At 46.0% G+C, this 27,987-nt stretch overlaps 1 protein-coding gene across 12 annotated transcripts in view; it reads left to right on the plus strand.

Annotated features, from left to right (window-relative positions):
• The first annotated feature begins 1,153 nt into the window (after positions 1-1,153).
• Positions 1,154-27,987, plus strand: part of EXOC4 (exocyst complex component 4) — an 817,909-nt gene continuing 791,075 nt past the window's right edge. For 11 of the 12 annotated variants that reach the window (XM_040987494.1, XM_040987493.1, XM_040987492.1 and 8 more), the window contains exons 1-3: positions 1,155-1,280; positions 18,017-18,206; positions 25,882-26,076. In XM_040987494.1, coding sequence (XP_040843428.1) covers positions 1,195-1,280; positions 18,017-18,206; positions 25,882-26,076 — 471 coding nt within the window. In that variant the 5' untranslated portion in view covers positions 1,155-1,194. Of the gene's footprint in view, positions 1,281-18,016; positions 18,207-25,881; positions 26,077-27,987 lie in introns of all 12 variants that reach the window. The other variant, XM_040987490.1, reaches the window with a different exon arrangement.

Raw genomic sequence — 27,987 nt, forward strand, 5'->3', positions numbered from 1 at the left:
CCATTAAAATTATGATTTACAATAACTAGATGTTATTTACTTATTTGAATGTTCCATAAGTTATTAAATATTGCTATGTTGTTTCAAACATTGTCTTCTCTGTTTATTCAGAAATAAAATTTTTAGAACTAGAATTATTCAGCTGAAAACTATAAACACTTTCAAGCTACCACATACACACACTCCAACTAATTTTTAAATAAAGATAGATTTATTTATTTGAGAGAGAGAGACAGGCAGACAGATTTTCCATCTACCGGCCCTTTGCCCACGTGGCTGCAGCAGCCAGCTGAAGGCAGGACGGTTGTCCACTGTTCACAGCTGCCGGTCAGGTTAGCTCGTGGCTATAGGCTGCAATTCCAGGAAGATAGGCGTCAGCTGAAGTTCTTTAAGCTTTATTGCTCACACTTGTCCCTACTTGCAATATTTATCTATCTAATTCTTCCTGTCCCTCACTCTATCCACTGTGTTCTTGGTGTTTAACTGGCATTTAGAATTAATAATTATGCCAACAGAACAAAATGCAGGAAATATTCAAAACTTACTGCTAACGCCATTGATAATGCACAAATGCACATTTGTCCACGTGTTTTTAGGGCGCACTTTATCAATATTCAGTTTGCATGTTCCCGCATGCCTGTTTTTAGGATTATCAGCATATAAGGAAACACTGGGGAAAGGTGAATTACATGTAACAGGTAAAAACACTTTAAAAGACTCAAAGAAAAGCATTGCAGAGTTTCTTCATTTTGTTAATTGGATTTTAAAATGACTTCTCTGTTAAGGTCATGTTATACATCGAGCAGAAAAGACTCTCTGTTTAAATACACACCCACATGCATATCTGGCATCACCAGAAACACTAACTTTTAAGCCTGATACTATTCCGAAAATAAGCAGGGAAAACACGCCCAAGGCCCGCCCACTCAGGGTCTGGGAGGAAAACTACGAATCCCGAGAGCGCGGAGCGAACACGAGCGGCACGGCCTCGAAGCTCGTGCCTCAGGCCCGCCTCCTCCATGCTGTGATTGGATCCCTCACTTCCGTGATCTGCAATTCTGCTGCTTCATTGGTGGCGTCTCCACTTCCGTGTCTGCACCTCTCCTCTTCTATTGGTGGAGACTCCGGGGGGTGGTCAAATGTAAGCCTGACGTTCCCGAGCTCCTTGAGCCCTGTGGGCCGCCCCGTACCAAGATGGCGGCGGAGGCGGCTGCCGGCAAGTACAGGAGCACTGTCAGCAAAAGCAAAGACCCGTCGGGGCTGCTCATCTCCGTGATCAGGTGAGACAGGTCGGTGGCAGGCCGGAGGCAGGGTCAGGGCTCGGGGGCCGCGGCAGCCGCCCGCTGCCCGCCTGGGGGAGAAGGCCCGGCCGGGTCCCGCCCCGCCAGCCTCCCTCAGGACTCCTCCCAGGCCGGCTCGGCCCACCTTCCCCGCGTGGCTTGGGGCCCAGGGAGCGCCCCGCCTCGCGGCCTCCCGCTTAGGGGCACGCCTCCGTGTGAGGGTCCCGGCGGGAGGGAGGCGGCCTCTGGCAGGCCGGGGGTGCGCCCGGGCTCCTGGAGCGCCGGGTCGGGGGGCCCCGCAGCCGGTGGCAGGCGGCCCAGGCCCGGGCTGTCCGCTGTGGGGTCCCTGTGCCGTGGAAGGCACGCGCTGGCTGTGACTCTGCTTGGCCCTCTCCCGCCGACACATTTCAGGTTGTCCTCTTGGCCGTCTCCGGCCCAATCCCGGGGCACTGGGTGCAAGTTGAGTGGTGAACCTTAAAAAATGAGAGAACTGTATTATGACACATTTAAAAACCAATGCTGTTGGCACTTTAATTCCATTACAGGTGTTGCTTATTAAGGCAACACCTGCCACCTGGGTCTCCCACTTCTGCTAAAACTTTGAGTTCTTGAGGGCTCCCGAATGCTTCTCTCTTTCTGATTTGTAAAGCCAGTGCTTTCTTGGTACCAGTCACTGGGAATGCGTGAAGCCATCAGGGTCTCAAAGCCACTTTCCACTCATGGACTCATACTGACCCGTCCCATGGGTCTGAGGGGACCGTGGATTACGACATGCCCTGTGAAATCATTATTAGCTCCTAGGACTAAGGGGAGACTTCTGTGTGGCAGGACTTGCGGTCTGACTGATGTCTTACGGAGGGAAGATTGTTTTGGGTGCACAGGCCCATGCTGGTGCAGTAACACCACACAGGTGGTGTCCTGGATGTCATGGTCGCAGAGCAACAAACAGCTTTGTGGATTCCAGATAACCCCGGGGGGTTATAATGCATGCCTTTATCTTTTGGGGCACTTATTTTTCTGCCTCAGAGGCACTATCCACTTGAATTGGACATGAGGTAACCTTGAGAAAAGTATAGTCTTGGGAAGTGAAATGTGTGTCAAATAGGAGGTAAAACTAGGGGAGAGGGACATGTAATGTGAGGGGCATTGTGGAGTAGTTCCGGCCAGAGCCATAGAGCTGACCTTGAGGAATGGAGCAGCCTGTGCAGGTGCCTCCTCTGCGTCCCGTGCCTGTATGTGGCGTCTTCGGGGTGTAGCGTTCCCTTTATGCTGTGACATGCCAGTTTTCTTCAGTTTGCTCCAGATCCCCTTATTCCAAGACGGTGTGAAAAGCAGCCCAGAGCGCTCCTACTGGCGCCTTGCTTGGCCAGTCCTGTTCTGGGGAAGCTCTTTCTGGTGGTGTGCAGCATGGCTGGTTGGCCACCTGTCCCAAGCTGGTCTGTGTTCCTTCTGTTTGTCACCACGATGTGACCCTGGTGGTGTTAACTTCCACTGTGTTGTGCTGCTTCCTCAGCCTTGACCCGCACACCACTTGAGACTAATGTTTATTATGCTTGTTTTAAGCCTGATGTGAGAGTGCTCAGACTTAGCTTCTTGGCCAGGTTCAGGAAGGGTCGGTTCATGGTTACAGGACCCTAATGCTCGAATGCTCGGTGTTGATGCTGGGGGTTGGTTTCGTCTTTGAGTCACAAGTAGATTTGGGGAGAGGAGTTGCTGATTTGCTATCCCCGCTCTTGCTGGTATGCTTTTGAACACACCTAGAGGTTTGAATTTCCTGCAGGTGCGGTGCATGAGGCAAGGGTGGTGGTACTTGCCAGCTCAGCTGTTTGGGGTTGGGAATGAGTGGGGGAGATAGCATGGGGAATGTCTATTTCCTGTTAATAACCTGCGATCCCTCTGAATTGCTTTGTGTAGTTGTCCATTTTGTTGCCTTTTGTTTCCATTCTTGCAACATTGTATTCACTTTTCTTAATTCAGCATAGGCGCTTCACTTTTCTTTTCCTTGTCTGACCCTTGCTTTTCAAAATCTCCAAAATATTGTAACTTTTTGGGTTGTTTGGCAAGAAGCCACAAACTAGAAAACACACTTTAGGCACCTGGTGATCAACTAACTCTTTCAGAAGATGTGATACAAGTCAGTTTTGTTTTGTGTTTCCATGGACCTGTAATCTTGTCAAAATCTGTCTTTTGGAAAGTGTTTCCATGGACCTGTCATCTTGTCAAAATCTGTCTTTTGGAGAGTGTGTTCAGTTTAGCTTTATTTTGTAATTATTTATTTGGGAGGCAGAGAGTTGGTAGTCTCCATCTGCTGGCTGCCTAGATGGGCACAAGCTGAAAGTTTGCCATGGAATGTGGTAGAGACTAGAAGTCCTTGGGCCGTCTTCTGCCCTCCCAGGATGTCATCAGGGAACAGGCACTGGCTATGGGTTGCTGGCATCGAAATCTGTAGCTTAAGCAACAGCACCGCAGCATTGGCCCCTTAATTTATCTTCTATCACTAATCATCTTTTTTTTATTGAATAATAAATATGGAAATTCTTCATCAGTTGTCTTGCTTGCACTGGTGAAGGTCTTGGTAAAGGTCTTTTCTATGCTGTGTGTGCATGGGCACTTCATAAAGGTTTCGGAACAGTGGCCCACACCAGAGTGCATGGGTTCTAGTCCGTCCTTCGTGCTGCCCTCACCCTGGGAAGCAGTGGGCGGAGACTCGGGTACCTGGGTACCGGATGGGCTCCTGGCTCCTGACTTCAGCCTGGCCCAATTCTGGCTGTTGCAGGCATTTAGGGAGTGAAGCAGCAGAAGGAAGAGCCTCTCTCTTTCAAAAAAGTAATAAATAAAAAAATTAGGGCCCAGCGGCATGCCCTAGTGGCTAAAGTCCATGCCTTGAATGCCCCGGGATCCCATATGGGCGCCGATTCTAATCCAAGCAGCTCCACTTCCCATCCAGCTCCCTGCTTGTGGCCTGGGAAAGCAGTCGAGGATGGCCCAAAGCCTTGGGACCCTGCACCCATGTGGGAGACCCGGAAGAAGTTCCTGGATCCTAGCTTAGCATTGACCGTTGCGCTCACTTGGGGAGTGAATCATTGGATGGAAGATCTTCCTCTCTGTCTCTCCTTCTCTCTGCATATCTGACTTTCCAATAAATAAATACATCTTTAAAAAAAATAAAAAAAAATTAAAGTCTATGGAAAAATGGAAACAAAAGCTAAGTTTATTTTGGTGAAAAAAAAAAAACCCTTTGTAATCCATGCATAGTTTTTTCATGTTTAAAAAAATAACCTATGATCTTTAAATTTTTTTTTTTTGTTTTTGAAAGATTTATTTATTTTATTGGAAAGTCAGAGAGGAGAGAAAGATCTTCCATGCACTGGTTTACTCCCAAAGTCATTGCAACGGCTGGAGCTGAGCTGATCTGAAGCCAGGAATTTCTGGGTCTCCCATTTGGGTGCAGGGTCCCAAGGCTTTGGGCCGTCCTGGATTGCTTTCTTGGGCCACAAGCAGGGAGCTGGATGGGAAGTGGGGCCGCCAGAACAGGAACTGATGCGCATATGGGATCCCGGGTGCATTTAAGGTGAGGACGTTAGTCAATAGGCTGTCACGCCGTGCCCACCTCTGACCTTTTTGAAAATCTTACATATGCCTGAGTTTCCATATTTCTTGCACTAAAATAAACCTGTGTTTCAGTTCCACTTTGTCACCCTCTTGTATTTTCTTAATGTTTTATATTGTTTTTTTAAAATATTGTACCTAGTGGTTGGAGCAGAGTTTATTGTTACAGTCACATTGATGACTGGATTAGGAGCAGAGTGACGTGTGATCTAGCACCGTGTCTTGCTAACCTGGCGAGACTGTCTTTGAGCACTTCTGCCTTGTGGGTGGTGCGGCTTTCCCTGGCTGGGCAGAAGGCTGCTCTCTTCCTGCTCTGTGTGAGTTGACATGGTCACTGCCTCTGCTCCGTCGACGTGGGTATTTTTTCCTGGCCCTTGATAGTTACCTGTTGCGTACATGCAGATGAGTATGGGCTCAAGGAAGCCCTACTACCCAGGGTGCTAAAAACAGGCTTGCTGTGAGGGACTCCATGTTGAGCTGGCCTCCATCTTAGGTGACCTATAACCCTGCTGAGAAATTGCATCCTGCTTGGCAAGAGTACTTCAATTCCTGGCTAGGCTGTTCAAGCAAAGCTAAGAGAAAATGAGTTTTATCTGGTAGTTAGCAGTGGTTTTATTCCAGAGCAGTTCCTTATTAGCTCAGTCCTCCCGAACCCCTCCAGGTGTGCGTTTTTTGCCCTTGTACACCCTGCTGTTCTGTAGTTGGGGGTCGAAAGGTCTTCAGAGCATGAGCCCCTCCTCATCACTGGCAATAAAGGACTTTCACAAAAAAATTTCAGATACACAGAGACTAAGAGAAAGATCTTCTGTCTGCTGATTCACTCCCCAAGTGGCCACAATGGCCAGAGCTGAGTCAGTCCAAAGCCAGGAGCCAGGAGCTTCTTCTTGGTCTCCCACGCTACTCTCCCAGGCCACAAGCAGGGAGCTGCATGGGACTTTCAGATTTTAATCAGTATGTGGCACGCTCCTGTATTGGCAGGCTTGGTTACAGCAATTGCTTTGTGGACTAACTTGTGGGGAGATGGGTTCCCCAGCTGAATTTGTTTCACGCTCCTAGGAACTGAGTTCAGAGCAGAGATGCAGGTAACCAGCAGGAATGGGAGCCGGTTTATTGCAAACATTTGAAAGTTAATGAGCACAGTTCCCTGGGGAGAGCTGTGCACACTCCGGTTTGGCCGCCCCCTTGACTGGGTAGAGTGATGCCCTCTATATACCAGTGCAGGGTTGGGTGGGATTCAGTGTTAGTGATGAGCTCTGGCAGGTTTTACTGCATCTGCACATGGAGATCAATGTGCATGTGTTCATCATGGAGGAGGCCCAGATGTGCTAAAGTGGCTGTGCTGTACTGGCATGGAAAGGTGTGGATTTTTCTTAGCAGTGCCAGGCTTTGGTATGGAGACTGGGAACTGTCTTCATTTTAGTTCACTGGCTCCCTGCCCAGTCCATATCTTAGCTGCATTACTGCCCAATGAAACCTGTTTTGTTGATTAGTTGCTGTCTTGGTCCTTGACATTCATATTTATCTTAAATAAAAATTGCCAGTGGTACTGTTTGGGGTTGTGTATGATTGGAGAGGAAATCGGATGTGCTGTGTTTTAAGGTTTTGGCATAGAAGTGGGTATTTGGCACGGCGGTTGTGTTGCTGGTTAGGATTGCTACAGTTCATGGTGCCTGGTTGGAGTCCTGGCTGCTGTCCTCTCTGGCTGGCTTTCTGGGAGCTAGCAGCCGATGGTTCAAGCACGTGGGTCCCTGCCATCCAGCTGGGAGGTTGGGATTGAGTTCCAGGCTCCTCTGGCCTGGTACAGTTCTAGGTGTTACAGGCAGCAGGTGGAAGATCTTCACCTGTCTGTGTCTCTCTGCCTCTCAAAAGGCCTGGAAGTAGACCAGATGGCCGGATGGATGCTGATGCTCTTATTTTACATGTTATTAAGCAGTTAGAAACCTTTATTTTGTACATTACTTTTAAGGACCTTTCCCTCTAGAACTCTTAAAAGTGCCCTGAAATAATTGTGCATGTTTATGTTTGCCTATTTTAACAGAGTACTGATCTATTTCATTTCATCCCTGTGGCAGTGTTGAGTTGTTAGCTGGAGGTGTAATGTGGTTTGCTACTGGATTCCCTTAGGGCAGCCTGGTATTTAGAGTCTATTAGTTGGTTTCTTGTTTGTGTTTGAATGTTTGCATGAACTCTGCTTTCTGTTGACTTACACTCTATTTCTTCTCACATTTATGTTAGCTGCTTTTAAGGTGTGAGATGAGCTGTATAGCCTCTTTCCTTATAGAATCCAGCTCTCTGTGTCCTGGGGCTGAGCACGAGGGAACTCGGGGTAGGCATGTACTTAAAAAATTGCATGGAAAATTAAAGCAAAAGATAAGTTTATTTTTATGCAAAAAGGTTTTAAAATCAATTTTTACGAATTTTTTTTTTAAAATAAAGGGAACAGATTTTGTGCGTTTCCAGAGCATAATGGTCCCTTCTACCCTACCTTCGCTCTCTCCCTCACTCCATCCCCTTTTGTGTGAACTGTTTCTAAAACTACTTGTGAGTGTGTGTATGCATATATGAATGTGTATTTACTAATATATTTATTGCCTGATATATGTATATCAGTAAATGATGAATGTGGGATTTTCTTCCAGCTATTCGGGGAGAAATGTTAAAGTCTTGGAGGAGTGTTTAGATGAAATGTATGAAAGTTGACAGTTGTTGAAGCTGGACTTATTTGACTATGTGATTGCAAATCTGTAACAATGTGTGTGTGTATACATGTATGTGTTCATGTTATTCTGACTTGTAGATAGTAGCTGGCAACAGGCCACCATGCATGCCAGACAGGGTTTTATGAGGGCTTATGCTTAGACACAGAGAGGTTCTGCTGATTGGTCCTTCAGTGGGAGAGCTGGACATTATAGTTTTAGGGGTTGAGTGAGGCATAGTGATTGGGCACACCTTGCTGCACTAGCTCTGGAATTCCGGCTGCTGCTTGTGAGCACAGGATATTTGGGTTGGCATGTGGCTTGGCGTTTTGTGCAGGCACAATTGTTCCTTTGCACATCACACACTTGAAATGGCAGTGTCCACTCCAGAACGCAGGCCTGTGTGCAGGTTGGAGAAGTCCCTGACACAGCACTAACAAGGGGTCCTTTGTGGTTAGCATTGGTACGCCCTTACTGCTGACTGGTTTGGAGCTGGAGATGGGCTCAAGTCAGTTCAGAAGAGTCAAGATTTAGTGAGCTTGTTTCTGTCCAGACTGATGGGAATAGGTGAGAAACACAAAACTTTGAAAGCCAGTAAATGACAAAGGCTGTGCACTATTTATGTCCTGTCACCCTCCCAGCCCCCGACACTGTGTATTAATGCATTAAAACCTCCTGTGTGTCTGCAGTTGAGAAAGCCATTTCAGTTCATCTGGCCACATCACGTAACACCTGTCAACTTGTAAAACTTTATGTTTGAGGCACTTAACTAGGAAATAAGATCAGGGTGGACATTGCTTTAGGAGGAGAGTGTAGGGCTTAAGACGGAAGAAGGAGGAGAAGGGGTTTGGTTAGGCAGAGTGGGAGTAGCTTTTAAGTTGACTGTCGGACTCTTTTATGCCTGAGTAGGGCTGGTTTTACTTAACTTTAGGTAATAGACTATTTTTGTTGGCAAAAGATTTATAGTTTTTGGTCCCTAAAAGTGTTCTTTATAACCGAGTTAATTCAAATATTGAAAAGCTGTGTGTGTCGGGCGTAGTGATCGGCCCTAAGCTCTGTCTGAGGCAAGACACCAGTGAGTTGCCAACTGACTTGAAAGCAGAAATTGTTGACTGTCACTTGCTGTTAAATGCATCTCTGCTCTGGTAAGGCGTGCTGTTTTTATGCATCTGAAAACCTTTTAGTGTGGCTTATCTCTGAATTGCTGTCACTAGGGATGGGAATAGCTTAGGTTTTGTGGACTCTGATCAGACATAATTAAGAAGTACCCAATTCCAATGTGTAATGGAGCCTATAGAGCAGATTGGGTATGGCTGGATGACTGTTTGGTGACACACGTCTCCAGGGTTTCTGAGACTGTTGAGCATATCCATGGTGCTCTGCTGGGGTTATTAGACTTGGGGGGCTCATCATCCTGGGATATCAGTCTTGGAGGGCTCATCATCCTGGGGTACCAGTCTCGGAGGACTCACTCCTGCACTTGTTGAGTACTCCTGTTGCTAGCAGTCTCTTTTCCTCTTGCACTGAGAACTGTCTTTAGTTCTGCTGCTGCCATCATAAGTCTGTGTTCCAGGCAGGCAGTCTGGGATTGGCTGTTTTGTATTTTAGAGGAAAAGAATCTGACTGCTGCTTTGAAAGAAGGGCTATCTAGGTGTGGTAATGCAGCCCCCGTCTTCTGCTTCAGAGCAGTTTGGGAGAGAAAATGGTGTGCGCATCCTGAAGAATCATGTCAGCTATAGACTCTTCCCCTTCATATTGGGGTCATAACAAAAGCAGTCTTATGTCCTGGAAAGATCAATATGGCAATTGTATTTGTTATGCAGTTAACTAATTGTCATAGGGACTGGCATTTGTACTCACCACTGAAGTACCTGAGTTGGACTCCTGTTTCTGGCCCCTTCCTGGCTTCCCGGGAGACAGTGGTGCTGCTGTAAATCTTTGGGCTTCCGCCACTCACGTGGGAGACCTGCGTACAGTCTCCAGCTCGCAGCTCGGCCCAAAAATGCCAGCCATGGCTCAGCGTGGGCATTTGGAGAACAAGCTCATGGATAGGAGTTTTCTCATGCCTCAAATAGATAAATATTACAACATTCATTAGAATCGTCTAATGAGAAAGAAGATAGTGCTGATGAGGGTAGGGTGAGGTTTAATTTTAAGGACTGTGACTTCTGGTTTCCCTGTCCAGAGGCCCATCTGAAATGCATCTCAGCGTCATCTGGGGGCATGTGTTGTGCAGTAGTTTAGTCTGCTGCTATAAGTCCAGCTGCTCCACTTCCCGTCCACCTGCCTGCTAACACGCCTGGGAAGGCAGCGGAAGGCAGTCTGAGCTGTGGCCGCTGCTCCCCACGTGGGAGACCCAGGTCGAGTGCCAGTCTCCTGGTTTTGGTCAGCTCCAGTCCTGCTGCTGTGGCTTTTTGGGAAATGAACCAATGAATGATGATCTCTCTCTTTCCCTCTGATTCTTCCTTTCACAAAATACGGCAAATCTTGAAAACATTCACATCAGCAATTTCTTTTATTACTTGAAAAATGTGGAGAATGGGAATCATTGAGAAAATTTGATTCTTGTTGTAGATTGTGTTGGGTAGAGCTGTCTTCCTAATAAGTGATTTTTGGATAGGTAAAGTCTTATTTGTAATTTAGTTTTTCTTACTTGCTTGAAGGGATTCCATTAATTGTTAATCTGTTATTCCTGGAGAAGTCACTGGGTGTCAATAAGAAATGCCCTTAATAGGCAATTACGCCCATTAACTGCAGAAAGCATAACTTAATGCTAACTATTCTGCAGATGCCACTGAAGTTTAGGTATTAAATATTAGGTATTAAATATTTCCTATAGCAGGTTAATTCTTTCAGTTACTCGTAGCTGCCTTAGGCAGCTGGCTTTTGCAGGTTTGCTGAGAATCTGTGTTGATAACATGTGCCTTGGGTGTTTAACCAACTCGAGTAGCATCGGCTGTGTTGAAGGGTGGCACATTCTGGGCTTCCATAACACAAGGCCAAAGACTGGGTGACTTAAATTTGAGAATGTGTGTTTCCACAGCTTTGTAGGCTACAAGTCTAAACTCTTCAGGGTGCCATCAAGGTTACTTACTCCTCTGTCTTGCAGATGGCCAAGTGTGCCGTGCCCTCAGCTGGCCTTCCCCCTGTGTGTGGATGGCCAAGTGTGCCATGCCCTCAGCTGGCCTTCCCCCTGTGTGTGGATGGCCGAGTGTGCCGTGCCCTCAGCTGGCCTTCCCCCTGTGTGTGGATGGCCGAGTGTGCCGTGCCCTCAGCTGGCCTTCCCCCTGTGTGTGGATGGCCGAGTGTGCCGTGCCCTCAGCTGGCCTTCCCCCTGTGTGTGGATGGCCGAGTGTGCCGTGCCCTCAGCTGGCCTTCCCCCTGTGTGTGGATGGCCGAGTGTGCCGTGCCCTCAGCTGGCCTTCCCTTTGTGTGTAGATGGCTGAGTGTGCCGTGCCCTCAGCTGGCCTTCCCCCTGTGTGTGGATGGCCGAGTGTGCCGTGCCCTCAGCTGGCCTTCTCTCCGTGTGTTCGGCCAACAGCCCTTCTGGATTAAGGTCCTAGCCTCACTTTTGTCACCTCCTAACTTCAGGTAAAGTCACATTGAGAGTTAGCACTTCAACATAGGAGTTTGGCAAGGATGTGTGATGGCCACGGTTCATTGTGTAATGGATGGTAGGTTGCCGGAGGACTCCTTGGCTCAGTTGTGGTAACTAGGAATTGGACAGTTGGCCCAGCCAGGAGCTTCTTCTAGGTTTCCCACATGGGTACGGGGACCCAAAGCCTTGGGCAATCTGTGATGCTGGTCTAGGACTGTCCACAGGAGCTGGATCTGCATGAATCAGCCTGTTGTGGATGTTGGCACTGCAGGTGGAAATGTTCTCTATTATGCCACAGCCCTCGAGTTGAGTTTTAATGTTATATTGTTGAAAGAAAAGAAATGAGTATGTAAAGTTTATTGCTTTGTGTTTAGTTATATAATGTTTCTCTGTTGTGTTAAGTGAAAGGTTTCTTTTGGAATCTACACATAGTTTAAAGTTTGCCTATTTGGAAGAATCGGAGTCTTGTGTGCCTGGGAGTCTGGACATCCGGCTTTAGTGGCAGGCCATCTCACAAACTACTTGGCCATAAACTTGAGTCCTTGGGCTTTGTGGGTATATGGCATTGTTTTATTCTGTGTCTCTTGGTTGTGCTTGCTCATTTTATGTACATCTTTGTATACCATCTCAGTTTTGGAAAGTGGTGAGATATAGTTGAGCTGAGACTTAAGGATGTCTGTCTCAGTCATGGTTTACATTTTATCAAGCACATTTGTTCCCTGGCAGTTGGTAAGGTAGTGTTAGCGGTTTCCCCTGCACCATGATGTGAAAAATATCAGACCCAAAGAAATGAAGTCAGTTCTAGGTCAGGTTACTCTCCTGTTTATGTGGGTGCCATGTTCTTTACTGGTTTGACATATTTGCTAGGGATGCTAAGGTTCCTCCTGGTACATTCTAGTTCTGTTTCTTCTTTTTGCCTCCCTTTGTTCAGTTTTTGACTGGAAGTGATTGTTTTTCTTGAGTGCAGGGTCCCCTTTTTGGGACTGACCTTATGTTCATAGGTGTGCTTTTGGTTTCATTGGATCTTTCCTTTTGTCTTTTTAAAAGAACATCGGCTTTTACATACTTCCTCCTGTCTGGGCTCTGTTACTCTAGTAAATTGAGCTGGGAGTGAATTGCTGTGCCGCTGGAGCCGGTGATGGTCTCTGGTGATTCTGGACCGGCCACACCGGAGCACAGAGGCTGCTCTCAAGCCAGAGGCGCACAGACTCCGTGTCGGGTCTCTCGTTCCCCACCCTGAGTCCTGGTGCTTGTTTGTGGTGTTTCTCTTGGGCTCCTGGCCAGGCATCCGCCGGATCCTTCAGCATGCTTGTTCTGACGCAGTGCCGTTCGCAGTGGCTTAACATGGCTTGTGATCCTTTCAGCCCATTAGGTAAGCAAATTCCTTCCCAGGTTTTAATCGGTCATGCTTAGAGATGTAATTCATCATGTAAATACCAGTGCTGTCTTAGTGAAAAATTCCTAATGATCCAGAGATGCATTTGCGGCCAGCTTAGCTGGAATCTAGTCTACTCTTTGTGTCCCTTCATGAGTAGCCTGTATGTGATAATTTTGAGATAGGTATAGGAAAATGAGTCATCAATAATTTGCACTCCGAGTGGCAACTTTAAAGCATTTGTCCTTTGTTGATGTCTTGAATTCGTGCTTTTATACCTTCTTGGCCTAATTCAAGTACCAGAAGTACTGCTCTGCGTTCTGCATGCGTCCCTACCTTGTCTGCTGTTCTTTTATGTCGGAGCAGCAGGTTGAGGTGCACTTGGGCAGCTCGGGTCAGAGACAGGAAAGGCGGGCTTTCTTACTGTGCACTGTAGGACGGACACTGGCTTGGAGTGGAGGGCACCTTGCTTTAATTCTAGCTCTGGGCATGGTTACGTGTTACCTGCTGGAGCCTCTCTGCTTCTTGATGTGTGAAAGGAGTGAGGATTCGTTGTAGCTCACACACTGTTTTGGGAATTGCCATAGAGTATGTGTGAGAAGGGCCACTGTGCTGTCTGGTTTGTCACGGGCAAGCAGCAGTCTCAGCTCTTCTTGCACTTCACCTCCTGCCTTTTCCAACATGGAGTGTTCTGGCACCAGGAGCCATGGAAATACCTGCACTGCATCTGGGGAAAGAAGCCAAGAGTGAGTGAGACCTGGCTTGTCAGCACTTCTGTCAGAGGAATCTGTTTCTTTTTGAGCTACATATTTTTAAAAAAGATTTATTTTATGTATTTATTTTTTAAAGATTTGTTTGTTTTTATTGGAAAGGCAGATATATGCAGAGAGGAAGATCTGCGTGGTTCATTCCCCAAGCGACCGCAACAGCTGGGGCTGAGTCAGTCTGAAGCCAGGAGCCTCTTCCAGGTCTCCCATGCTGGTGCAGGGTCCCAAAGCTTTGGGCCGTCCTCCACTGCTTTCCCAGGCCTCAAGCAGGGAGCTGGATGGGAAGTGGAGCTGCTGGGATTGGAACCGGCGCCCATATGGGATCCTGATGCGTGCAAGGCGAGGACTTTAGCCACTAGGCTATCATGCCGGGCCCTATTTTTTTTATTTGAAAGGCAGAATTACAGAAAGAAGGTGTGTCAGAGATCCTCTATCCACTAGTTCTCTCCCAAAATGGCCACGAGTGACCAGGGCTGAGCTGATCCTGTGCCAAGTGCCTCCTCTGGGTTGTCCACATGTGAGGGCAGGGGCTCAGGGACTTGGGCTACTCTTCCATTGTTTCCCTAAGCTGAGAGCAGGGAGCTGGACTGAAAGTGGAGCAACTGGAGCACAAACAGGCTTAGGTTGTTGGGAGACTGTTTGCTTGGGTGTTTTATTTCTGGGTTTTTTGTGAACACCCTTTGTTTTTGGCTATCCTGTAAGGCTGCCTGTTTAGCAAGCAGCCTTGTAAATGGTTTTTCCCTCCAGAGCCAAAGGACAGGCAAGTTTGAAATCATAGAAGTTCCGTTTTCCAAGCTCAGGCTTCCTGTTGGCTAACTCCTCTTGTCCACATGCATCCACTGGGCCCGGTCCAGCTTGGTGCGTGCAAAAGCCGGCGGCAAGGGGAACTGATACAGATGTGTGGGTATTCCTGGTGCTGGCAGAGCTACCAGTCCCAAAGTATTTCATTTTTGAGCAGAGTTGTTGGCTCTCAGCACCCATGAAACTGGCAGTCTAATTTCTCTTAGGTTACTGGTAGAATAAGTCTCAGTCTCTTGACAATTCCTGCCTGAAGGAAGAGTGAAGTAGCAATCAGACACACATCCCATGCCCAGAGTCAGATGATCTGTGGGCAGTGGGACTTGATCTTTTTCTCCAGAGGGAAAAATGCAGCTGCCTGCCACTACTGCTTCAGTTACTATGACAACAAGAGCCAGCAGCAACAACCAGCATGTGAGTGCTGGTGGGATACCAGGCCTTGTTGGAGCTCATTTAGAGGACAGCATTAGGTGCTGGATCAGTTGTGTGGGTGGTGAATATGGTGGAACCAGGACTATTTTCTTGTTTGTTTTGAAAGAGATTTGTTTATATTGAAAAGGCAGAGTAACAGAGAGGGAGAGACAGGGCTTTCATGTGGTAGGACACTGCCCGGAAAGACTGTGACAGTGGGGGTGAAGCAGGCGCCAGCAGCTCCACCCTTGTGGGTGGCGAGGGGCCTGAGGTGTTGGCATGTGAAGGGTGAACCAGCTGATGGGTCTCTCTCCCTCTCTCCCTCTCCCTTCTCTTTTAGCTCTTACAGGCAGATGAAGCAAGCAACAATAATAAAAAAGAAAAATAATTTTTTGTAAGCCTAATTTTAAAAAAGAGATATACTTATTTTTATTGTAAAGTCATATTTACAGAGAGGTGGAAAAACAGAGAAAGATCTTTGATCCACTAGTTCACTCCCCAAGTGGCTGCAATAGCCAGAGCTGAGCAGATCCAAAGCCAGGAGCTAAGAGCTACTTCTGGGTCTCCCACATGGATGCAGGGTGGTAAGGTTTTGGTCTACGCAGGCCACAAGTAGGGAGCTAGAAGGGATGCAGAGCAGCCGAGATAAGAACCTGCACCCATATAGGATCCCAGCACATGAAAGGCAAGGACGTTAGCCACTAGGCTACCGTGCCAGGCTCCAGCCAATCTTAGAACCAAAAACTATCCCAGTCCTCTGCCTTACCCTCACTGTGTGAGGTGGGGCAGATACATTGAACTTCTTTCAGTCTAAACTGTTTGATCTATGAAAAAAGGTGGAGGGGAGTGCATTAAATGTAGGGCCCACTCCCAGGGACTGTTAGGATGATTAAATTACATTGTAAGGCAGGGAGGGGGGTCTTGGTGCGATGGCCTAGTGGCTAAGTCCTTTTCTTGCGTGTACCAGGATCCCACATGTTTGCTGGTTTATGTGCCAGCTGCTCCACTTCCCTGTTGTGGCCTGGGAGAGCAGTAGAGGATGGCCTAAAACCTTGGGACCCTATACCCACGTGGAAGACGTGGAAGAAGCTCCTGGCTTCAGATCAGCTCCATTTCGGCCATTGTGGCCACTTGGGGAGTGGATGGAAGATCTTTGTCTCCTTCTGTCTCCAAATCTGCCTTCCCATAAAAATCAATAAATCTTTAAATGTACATTTTATGAAATGTACAACATAGCTGGTTTTTGAGCACTTGCAAACTTATACATGGTAGAAGCTATTGTCATTTTTCTTATTCTTGCTGCCTCTTTTCTAATTAAAAAATGTTTATACTTCAAAAGTTCTATAATACAAGTCTTTTTGATTAAAGGCAAAATGTCATTTATCTCTGTTTTACATGAGGAAGTTGAGTTTCAGATGCGGGGAAACTCGGTACACTGCTTCTTATATAAATATTTTTCTCTAAAAATGAAAGTAGGGACAAAAATCTCCTGTGGACTGAATTGACTTCCCAGTCCTTGTAAGTAGCCCTTCCTGCTTGCTAGGTCATTCCTAGGCATCCAGCCATGTGTCGCAGTGACATCTGATGCCAGGGACTCCGCCCTGGGCTGGACAATGTCCTTGGTCGTCGTTCTCGCTAGTAAACAATGTGAGATGTTTGACATGCTTCTGTCCACAAGTGCTAGTGGAGGGCAAATTATGACGAGTCGCAGAGATGGCACACGGCTGCCTGCAGCTCTCAACCTCGTGTGCTTTCTGTTATCAAGGAGGAAATGATGGAGTTAACATCTAGGAGCTCTCACCTTTGGCAAGGTTGATAAATTGGAGGTACTTTCTAATCACACTTTAGATTCATAGCTCAAAGGTTCCAGATCTAAAGAACAGAGTTATGCATCATGGACACAACAGGGAAGACACGTGAAACTACTCAGTCCTAAAATACCATAAGCAACCCTGGCGAGCACTGCCTGTGAAACCAAGTCCCTCAGTGCTCTGGAGTTTGACAGGAAGCTCTTGGGGGTTCTCCACCTTTAACCTTGCATACAGACTGGCGTGGGATTGCTGGTTGGCAGATGAGTCATGAGAAAAGCTTTGTGCTTTGGTTGGTATCCTATGCTGTCTCTAACTTTTGCCTTTGTCTTCGTTTCTGCCTACACATCCATCCCTCCCATTTTGTGCTGTATTTGGTCTTGGGGCTTCCCTAAGACATTTACTGAACTGGGTTTGCAGGTTCCATTGAAGTCCAAGACTACCCTCCTGAATGTGTCTCGGCTGGAAAAGTGGTCTTACCTATGATGGGGCTCATGGATTCTGGCCCCTTGAGGAGGACTTGTGTGGTGTTTTGCCTGCAGGTGTCTGCAAGTGGATCTGTGACTGATCTGCTGAGAGCCTGGCTCTGAAAGCAGCTCTAATGATGGACTTATAATTGATTACATCCATCAAAGGGAGCCTAAAATATTCCCCTCCCTAAATTAAAAAAGATAAATGAAATAAACTAGGCTGAAAGTGTGTGCTGAAAAATCGGGGGAAATTTAATGGAACTCTAGATTACCTCAGTGAACAGATAAGAAGGAAAGGTTTCTTTGTTGCTGATGATAATACTAAATTAAAAAAATTATCCCAGAAAGATAATAAAGGGAACAAATACCTATGGCTCATGCATCAAGCCAAGTTATTGAAATATTTTAATAAGCGTTTTGTTGTGAGGTTACTGTTGATTCACATCGGCCTTGTTAGTGCTGTTGCAAGAACAGCAAGTGCAAGCACTCTTGTCGCAGGTGGCCTGGGCTATTGCTGTTGGCACAGGTCTTAGAGTTAGTAGGACCTTACTTCCAGGCTGCCGGGGACCTGTAGCAAATTCAGGTCGTTCAGATGAGATCTTGGCAGTGCTAGAGCAGTTTTATCAGCTGTACAGGGTTAGCTGCATGTTGAAGAACCCCAGTCGAAAGGGATATGTTTGCTACTCTAATGTGGAGTGGTGAGATCAGGCGACTGCAGGCTGACTGCCCTGGAGGCTGGTGACATTCATGATGGTGTTTCCTTTCTGGCTGGTGTGAGTGTTGTATGACAATACCCAGTACCCAGGGGGTGGAAGAAGGGACTTTGACCTGTTACTTTCTTGGAAGAAATCTATTCCTAGAAGTTCCATAGGTCCTATTTACCAGACTTTTTCATGGTAAGTGGAATGGAGTTACTAGAAATTATTGTAGGTTGCTCAAATGGTTTCCCCATGCTGTGGTGAAGTTATGACCATCTACTCTGTGATTTTAAATCAGTTTGAATGTGAAGGAAGCAAGAGAAGGGAATGGCTGCTTGAACCAGCAACTATCACATCCAGCTTAATGGACTGTTGGAATTAACACTGGGGGTGATTTTGTATGGTGTGTTAGCAACATTTCGTTTTCTGTTTGGTTAAGTGATGTGTTGGCATATCGCCCATCTTTCACTTCTGAGTTTGACTCAGTTTGTCTTTGTCTTCACCAGAACCCTATCAACCAGTGATGACGTTGAAGACAGAGAAAACGAAAAGGGTCGTCTTGAAGAAGCCTATGAGAAATGTGACCGTGACCTGGATGAACTGATTGTACAGCACTACACAGAATTGACCACGGCCATTCGCACGTACCAGAGCATCACAGAGCGTATCACCAACTCCCGAAATAAAATCAAGCAGGTGAGACCCCTGTTTTCTGGTTAGTGTTGCTGTACCTTTTGTTTGTAGGTGTTGGCTTGGAGAGGTGGTGTGATATTGGCTAATGTTCGTTAATTCAGAAGTTCTTCATGGTGGCACTTTTGGGGGAATTTTGCAAGTAGATGTCTAGAGCCTTTGTCGGGGAATGTTCCCGAGATTGCTCAGTGCTTGCTTCTTTCCTCCTCTGTGTCTGTATCCTTGACTTGATCTGCTGAAACAGATACGGGCTCAGCTTGACGAAGACTGAAAGCAATGCAGATGGAGGCAGAGGCTCTTGTGCTGAGACGCCCACCTGGTCTAACAGATGCACTGTGTCTAGTTAAACCTTGCCTGTGTGTGTATTACGGTAGCAGTGGAAAGATCTTGTTTGCTGAAATGTTGGCTTTGAGTATGTCATGTAGTTTGAATTTGGTTTGGTTTCTCTGTAATCATTATGTATTCTTGATACAGGTTTTTGAAGTGAAGAAAATCTAACCTATAAGCTATTTAAACATGTAATGAAATGTTTATGAAAACTAAAATTCTTGAATATTGTGCTGCAGCCGTGATGAGCATGCTTGCATTTTTGCTTTGTAATTTGCTTTTCAAATTTGCAGGAATTTCTTCTCTTTTCTCTCTTCTTGCTGCCTTACTTTTCCTCCCCTCTCACATCCACCTTGTTAACTACTTCTACTTCCCTTCCTTTTGTTGTAGGTCCTTGAGGAGCTGTTGGGTCCTGGGTACCATGTCATGCTTTGCTCCCCTGAACTCATGTAGAAATTTAATCTCCCAGATATTCCAAGTTGTGCATTCATAGGCATCAGTTAGGAAGAAGTCTACCCAACCAAGGTGTTTTGGAGAAAGGGGCTTGCAGAAATGATTAGGGTGGGACCTGCATGATCTCAGACATGTGGTTTTAATAAGGTGATGGAGAGTGACCAAGGGTATACATGTTCTTGTGCTGTGGTTTGATGCAGCTTAGGAAGGCCCTTGCTGGCACTAGATCCTGCTGTGACAAATCCCCTTTATTAACCAAACCCCTTTATTAAATGGCTTGCTTCATGGTGGCTGGTGCAGGAGTGATAGGCTAATGCTCTGCCTGCTGCACTAGCATCCCACTAGAATCCCCCACTGATTCAAGCCCAGCTGCTCTGCTTCAGATTTAGCTCCTTGCTAATGCCCTGAGAAAACAGCGGAGTATGGCTCAAGACCTTAGGTCCTGCACCCACATGAGAGACCCGGAATAAGTTCTGGCTTTGGACCAGATCAGCTCTGGCCATTGGGACCATTTCAAGTTCAAGGTGCAAATGGAGTATCTCCCCTGTTTCTCCCTGCCAACTCTGTGACTCTGATTTTTAAGAAAATAAATCTTTTAAAAAAATTACCTAACTCATGTATTTTATCCTGTTAACAGAAAGTGGATTAATATACATGTTGAGTGTATAAAGGAGGGAATGGGTTTGTGAGGAATGTTTTTATGTTTGGCCAAGGGGTGGACATGCACATATGGATTCTGTACTGTCATGACATTGGGAGGTGGTTCTTGACATATTTTTTCTTAAGATTTATTTTTATTGGAAAATCAGATATACAGAGAGGAGGAAAGACGGAGAAGATCTGCTGATTCACTCCCTAAGCAGCTGCAACGGCCAGAGCTGAGCCGATCCAAACCCAGGAGCCTCTTTCTGGTCTCCCACGCAAGTGTAGGGTCCCAAAACTTTAGGCCGTCCTCCACTGCTTTCCCAGACCACAAGTAGGGAGCTGGATGGGAAGCAGGACTGCTGGGATTAGAACTGGTGCCCATATGGGATCCAAGGCGAGGACTTTAGCAGCTTGGCTACCATGCCAGGCCCGGTTCTTGACTTTTTAAAGATTCATTTATTTATTTGAAAGAGTTGTGTAGAGAGAGAGGAGAGGTGGGGAGGGTAGGAGAAGGAGAAAGACCTTTGATCTGTTGGTTGACTTCCCCTAAATGATTGCGATGGCCAGGGCTGGGCTGGACCAAAGCTTGGAGCCGAGAGGTTCTTCTGAGTGTCCCATGTGGGTGCAGGGGGCCAATCTGGAATATGTTGCTCCATTTTCTTCTGGCCTGTAGTTTCCTGTGAGAGGTCTCCTGTGAGTCTGCCATTCTTCTATATGACAGTTGATTTTTTTCATGTGCATGTTTAAGGATCTCTTCCTTGTGTTCAATTGAAGAGGAATAACACCCACCAAAACCAAAGGCAAATAAGCCAATCCCAGTAAAATAACAGAAGACTAAATCAACAACCCATTGCTAAAATGATAGGACCAAGTTACCATCCACTCATATCAACCCTGAATGTAAATGGCTTACACTCATCAAACATCAGATTGGTAGACTGGATTAAAAAAACAAAACCCATCTATTTGTTGCCTACAGGAGACATATCTCACCAAAAAATCAGCAGAAAGTATATATCTTGGATTTTGATTTTTTAAGTTTCATCTCTTGAAAATTTTGTCATTAAATTCTTTAAATTCACTGACTCATAGGTCATATAGTAGCATCATTTTCTTCAAGTAGGTTCTTGATTTTCTTTTTCATTTCTTCAGCAAATCCCAGGGCCTATTGAACTGTATCATAAATAATAATAATAATAATAATAATAATCTGTTATGAGAGAATCATACATGGTTTTCAAAATCTCTTTGTAGTAAAACAAGCTTACCTTTAAATTCTGTTTTCCACAAACTTGGAAACGCCTTTGTGTCTGAGTGTTTCTCTCTGGACTAGGGGAGAGGAGTTGACTTGATGTCTTTAAGGTTTTGAGGTGAGTGGGCTCATCACCGGAGCAGGATCAGCGGAAGAGAGGGCACAGATGCTGGGCCATGTGCACAAGCACTTAATACCCTAATGTGGGCTGCCCTGTTGCTGCTGGATGTAGCTCTGAGACTCATTTTTCTTGCTTGTAATTAAAAGTAACTATACGTGATTATTCAAGTAAAGTTGTGGCTTAATCATTGAGTAACAGCATTCATTACTTAACATTTAACTAAAATAATTTTTTGGCTTTAATATGAGCGCATGTTTTGAAAGGTAGAATTAGAATGAAGAATAGCTTTAATTAATAATAAAAAAGTTGTAATAGGCCAGCATGGTTATTTACAGCCGAAATAGGAGTTGGAAAATGTCTGGCTGCTTGGCTGAGAAAGGGAAAAAGCCTCAGGGCAGCAGTGTGGAGCGTGTGCCTGTGGTCAGGCGGCCAGGCGGTCATCTCTCTGGGAGGGGACTGTGCCTGCATTCGTGTAGCTGGAGAGGTGGAGAAGGCTGAGGAGAGCCACTGAGGGAAGTGAAGGCTTTGAAATGACTGCCAGAGAGACTCATGGCAAGTAGGGGGAAGCAAGCTTGAGGTAACTGAAAAGTGTTGTGCGGTTCAAGAGTGCTTTTGAAATAGACCAGTGAACAGTATTTCTGAAATTCTTCTCGGGCACTCTAAGACTCCTTGGCCAGAACTGGGGCAGATGTTCGCAGCTGCGAATTGCCCTGGCAGCACTGACCTGAAGATTTATTTGCACCACAAACAGGATGATGCGGACTGTGCCATCCCTTGCTCTTTGGGCAGGTTCAAGGATCTGTCTGCGTATTTTTTGTATGTTCATGCAGACCGTAGGCACGTGCAGAGGCATTTCCCCCTTTTTGCCTTGTCCGATATCCACAGAGTATTTTCTGACCTGCTGACTTGAATGTGACAGCCTCCCGTCACCCTGCCCAGGCCTGCATCCTGTGTGTGCTCTCCCAAGTGCTGAGGCAGGCAGGCTGCTCCCTGGCTTTGCTCCCTGGCTTTCCCATGCACAGAGGTCCAAGTGCCAGCCTTGTGGCCCAGATCCATTCTTCTTGTTTTCTTTCTTTTTTTTCAATAGCCTCTAATTAGTGATTTGCAATTATTGCATATTGAAACAAAGCTTTGCTATTGCTGAGCAGGTATTTAGGAGCAAGGTGAAGTTCACTTAGATTCTGAGGAAGCAAGGGAACTTGTCTCTGCTTGATGTTGTGGTTTGAACAACTTGACTTTTCAAATGTGGGTTTGTTTAAGGGAGAAACAGGAATAGGTTTTCCCATTCTTAATTATCCTTACACATGAAAAAGAATGGAATGGAAATAATGTCACCACATTTATAAAAGAATAGGAGTTTGATAAGTAGATGTTGAAATATAATTTGATAGCTATCAGATGTGATATGATAGCAATGTTTCTTGTCTACTTCTGCCCCATTAAAATACTGTTTATTTGAAAGGTAGAGTCAGAGCAAAAGCTAGAGACAGCAAAACAGAGGGATGCTACATCCAGTTTATCACTGCTCAAATACCTGCCAAGGCTGAGAATGGGATGGGCCAGGCAGGAGCCCAAGTACATGGGCCGTTTTCCGCAACTTTGTCAGGCCCATTGGTAGGGAGCTGATTAACAGATGCATTGCCTCATATACTAAGCAGTTATTTCTGATGCAGACACTTAAAAATCTGTGCTGCTTTGTAGTTTTCAGGCACGAGACGTAAGTGTAGTTACCATGTTACACAGTTGATCTTTTGAACATATTCTCCTTGTCCAGCTGAAGTTTTGTGTCCTTTCCTCGGTATTTCTCCAAGCTTGCCCCTGGTCTGCTCCTGTTTGTTTAGCTGTTTTTGGTTCTGCATGTGAAATCATGCAATATTTGTCTTTCTGAGCTCGGAGGTTAAGCCTCTGCATGTCATGTGGGTGCTGTTTGAGTCTGAGTTTCTCCACTTCCCACCCAGCTCCCTGCTAGTGTGCCTGGGAAAACAGTGGAAGACGGCCCAGATGCTTGGGCCCCTGCACTCTGGAAGAAGCTCCAGGCTTCAGACTTGTGTCTTTGGACTGGCTTAGCTGTGACCATTTTAGCCGTTTGGGGAGTGAACCAGAGAATGGGATAAATCTGTCTCCCTCCCCACCTCTGTAACTCTGCTATTCGAATAGATAAGTAATCTTTTAAGAAAAGTAACTCACTTTGACTTTGTCCACCTGCTTTCTGTCCACTGCCCATCAGCCGGGACTGGCATTTCCTGTCTGGACTCTGACAGGAAAATGTCTGGTGTGGACTGGGGGTGCAGGGAGAATTGCCTCTTTGGCTTGGTGGTCGTCTAAACTCGGGAATAACATTACAGAAGGCTTCCGCTTGCCTTCATTGCACTTGCTGCCTACTCTACTGTGTTAGCAAATGCTGACACAGGAATGGAGCTAGTGCCCCTCATCTTCACCCTCTCCTTAGCAGCTTACGTGTTTTGCCACCGTCTCTTACCTGGCTGTTTCCTCAGCTCTTTTCTTGATGTTTTATGCCTGAAAAGATTCTCTGGCATTACTTTGATGGGATGGTACCAAGGAGTAGAGAAAACTGGAACCCCTAAATATTAATAAGCCCCCTACTTTGCTTATCAAGGGGGGTTTACAAAGGCCTCTTACTCAAAATGTTTTCCTCCACAAAGGAGTCTTGTAAACATGTGGCTTAAGTTTAGTCCTGAAGTTGTGGGAATGGACTGCGTGTTTTCTTAAGATACTCTACAGTCTTTGCAGCATCTTCACAACTTCTGTACTTGTTGAAACTTGGTTTGACAGTTACAAGTCTGTTGACAGTGAGGTATCCACCACACACCAACTCTCGCACAGGGACAAGACAGTTTCTGCAAAACCTGGAAAGATCTCATCTGTTGGTGGGGATTTGGGTTGTACAAGTGAATGCTTTCCCCCAAACTCATCAAATAGTCCCCATGAGGTGGAGTCATGCATAAATTTTTACCTATAACAAAAAACAGTAGCAGAGCTTTAGCAAATATTAGCCTTAAAGTAAGAGTGTTACTGCTGTTGAGTACTTGTGGACAAGTCAGGATGACACGTTACACCTGAGAAACACACATGCACTTCTAAACATCACCGTCACGACACTTTTCCTCTTCTCTTCATGAAAAGCTTCAATTCTTTTTACTTTTCCCTGTTGTAAAAATTGGAAATTTTTGATTATGGTGGAAAACACAAACTTCTTAGCCAAGTACATTCTGAATACCCATCTCCAACTGTCTCCTCCTTAGAGTCATTGTAATACAAAACCGTGGAAATGGCTGGAGATTGTCTTGCAGTATTCAGAATACAACCCGCCCCCCCACCCATCCTTGGTGTGTCCCTTGTTTCTTTTTTAAACTGATTTAAAAATGTTGGTTACAAGGTGAAGGCACTGCAGACCCATGCAGGTCTCGGGTAGGATAGGAAGTATGGGACGGTGGGTAAGGCGGAAGACCTTGTCCTCCCTCCTGTGTTTTGCTGCTCCTAGCTGCTGGGTCACATGAGTGCCAGGGCACAGAGATGGTCCCCTGATGTCATCCCAGGGACCCTGGTAGGGAAGACTGTCCTGAGGGCATTACTTGGTGGCCTTGGTTGTTTTGAGGTAGTGCTGGCTTTGTTGTGAGATAACACTTCCTGTACTTGTTACTGTCTGTTTCAGTATGTCCGTAGCCTTAGATGCTTGGTGGAGAATTTGCCCTGTAACGTGGTTTAGTACGCTTGTCTTTGATTTTTTGTTGAGGCACTCAAGCTCCTCCATTGACTCAGCAAGGCTGGCTGTCCTACCTTTTATATGCATCTTGGTATATTTTCCCTTGAACAAGGTAAAGCAGCTGTGAGGTGCCTCAACCCCCACAGGTGCTCTTAGGCCAGACCAGACATCTGTGTGGTGTTCCCTGAGGTTGGGGATCAGATGCAGTGGACCATTGGGCTGACTTGTAAGAGCCCCTGCTGAATTGGTCTCTAGACCTGTCACCTAGCCCAGCCTAGATTGCGTTCACACTCAGCCTCATGTGTGCTTGGTGGATGCTGTGGCATGGATTGGGCATTGTCCCTTTATGTTTGTATTTTTTTTTTTTTTTTTAAGATTTCTCTCTGTATGTCTGACTTTGCAATAAAAAATAAGAGACAGAGAGGTAGATCTTCTAATGATTCACTTCCCAAGTGACGGCATCAGCCAGACAGAGCTGATCTGATCTGGAGCCAGGAGTCAGGAGCTTCTGCTGGGTCTCCCTCGTAGGTACAGGGTTCCAAGGCTTTGGGCTGTCTTCGACTGCCTTCTTAGACCACAAGCAGGGAGCTGAATGGGAAGTGGGGCTGCTGGGATTAGAAACAGCGCCCGTATGGGATCCTGGCACATGCAAGGCGAGGAATTTAGCCACTAGGCCTCGGCCCCGGGCTCCATTGCCCGTTTATTTCAAGATTGTTTCTGAATGTACCTTTTTTTGTTTTGGAAACGGGTTATTTTACCTGAGTTGGTGAGATGGATCCTTAGCTTAGGTTTTTGGTTGTAATATATGGTTGGACTCCCAGAGCAAGAGCATGGCCACAGTAGCCTGACTGTATAGGAGATGTACAAGAAGGCCTGGAGAAGGAAGAATAAACAGCCTGGACTCACATCACATTCATGTGATGCTTCCTGAAGTAATTATTTCGTGATTCACTTAGATACATTATCATGGGGCGGAAAGGTGGAGGTGTGTCCCAAGGAGCCAGTGTCGACACCAGCGTTAGTGGTGCTAGCAGACCAGCTGAAGGGAGTAGAGGGTGTTAATGAGCACTAATGGCATGCACTTGTACCAGTGTGGGATCCATTTGGGGATCTGTGCCAATACACCTGGACTGACTGGATTCAATCCATTCTCTTCCAGGTGAAAGAGAATCTGCTTTCGTGCAAGATGTTGCTGCATTGCAAACGGGATGAGCTTCGGAAGCTGTGGATCGAAGGCATTGAGCACAAGCATGTCCTGAACCTGTTGGATGAAATTGAAAACATCAAGCAAGTGCCTCAAAAGCTGGAGCAGTGCATGGCGAGCAAGCACTACCTCAGTACCACCGATATGCTGGTAGGGCAGCTCCTGTGCTGAGGGTCACTGCTGCTCAGATGGACCTGTGGCACTTTGCATACAGTCCCCTTGGATGAAGCCTGGCTAGTTCTCTTTATAATGTCAGTACTTGAGGTTGTAGGTGATTCTTGTTTATGCCAGGTGTGCCTTTGGAACACTGGCAAGAAATAAAATATGCAACTAGCCAGTTTCAGTGCTGTGTTCCATCCTTGAGTGCCTGGATGGGAGTTGTGGTGCCGGCTCCTGCCTCGCTGTGATGGGCCCACACACTAGGGGGGCCTCCGTGGAGGGCCTGGCCTGGCCCAGCTGGATTTCTCTCCAGCATGTGGGGAGTGAACCACTGGTGCATGGAGTCTTTTTGTCTCTCCTCAAATGAAAAAAATAAATGAATGATTAAAAAAGGCTTCAATACTTGAATCATGTTGAAATGATCATAGAAGGTGTTTTTCAGTTTTAGGGGAGACAGTTAATGGATCTCATAACTTTTGAAGATATGTGACCTTTTTCTACAAAGTCTTTGAAGGCACTTGTCCACGAGGCATTTGTTTTTCTTTAGGGAGCCAAAAATAGAGGCAACTGTGTTAAGCAAGAACCTTACCTTTTATCCTATACCTCATTCTATTATTTTTTTGAATTAGTGGAGGTAGCCAGAAGCTTGCCATTGGTATAAAGAAGATGAATCACAAATAGAAATGCAGGTTTTGTTCCCTGTTCTCCTGAGACCATGCAGCACCTGGCTGTTCCCGCTGTTGTCTGCCTTGTGGTCTGGCACCCAGCTTGACGTGTTGGTCTGAAACCTGCTCCTGCCTTCCTCTCACCCAGAAGCTCCTGTGGCAGATGGGCTGTTTCTATCCTGTCCACAGAGGCGAGAGCTCTTGATTTTATTCCACAGAATTAGATGGGTAATAACACTGAAGAAAATACCAGGGGAATTGGTGGGGACACAGGTTAAATACTTTAAGTGGTTCTAATTCAGTCAGACTTCTAAGACAAATTTTGTTGGAAGTTCTTCCTAAGAAGCTTTTAAGGAAATTTGGTAACCAAGGGATCAGAAGTAGGGTTGCTAGCCCATCACCTATTAGCACCTCACTTTGATAGGGCAGAATGAATGGTCAGTTTCCACAGTGGAAGAAGGTTAATAACTGTCTACTTTTGAAAATGGCAAAAAAATTGGTTATTTTCAGTATCTTATTCAAAGTAAGTTTTCTTAAGGGCATCTGACAGAAAAAGTTAACTCTTGGTAAATAGTGCTTTTTGAAGTAGGATTTCAAGATTTAGCTATCAGAATAGATGTTTGTATATATTCATATGTTGGCTCATAACTTTGCAGTGGGCATGCTGTAAATGCCACATATTAAACTAATTCTTTAGATTTAATTTTGGTATTATGTTCATGCATAATTAGGGTCTCAGATACTTTATTGTCTTGTTGCTTAAGGGCTAAGCAGTAATGAATGCTGTCCTCTTTTGGGGGGTACCTATTTTTCATTAGGAAACCACTGAATACTTTAAATTATTTTGGTTAAAAATGATAGAAATTCGACTCTGCTTAATTTAGGCAAAAGCAGCTGTTGAGTCATTTGAACAGCCTGGTCTCTCATGTAGAAAGCTACCGATTTTTCTTTGCAGGTCTCCCTCATGTGCAGTGGTTCATTTCGTATGTTAGGATGGAGCTGCATGTTGGGAACAGACAGCATAGGGGAGGTGCTCTGCTACTTTCCAGCTTTGCAGAAGCAGAGAATCTTTGTTCCAGTTGTGGGAAGACCAGAGTTAGACCTAGGCTGAGCCAATTCAGTCGTGTTCTTGGAGTGGAGGGGTTGGCGGGGGACCCCTACCTCCAGGAGTGGTGAGATACCTTTCCCGGTTTTGTTCCTGTTTCCTGATTGTGGTTGTTTACTTGGATATATTATG

The sequence above is a fragment of the Ochotona curzoniae genome, unplaced genomic scaffold (genome assembly GCF_017591425.1).
Source record: "Ochotona curzoniae isolate NIBS_2020 unplaced genomic scaffold, NIBS_Ocur_1.0 contig_4692, whole genome shotgun sequence".
Classification (NCBI taxonomy): domain Eukaryota; kingdom Metazoa; phylum Chordata; class Mammalia; order Lagomorpha; family Ochotonidae; genus Ochotona; species Ochotona curzoniae.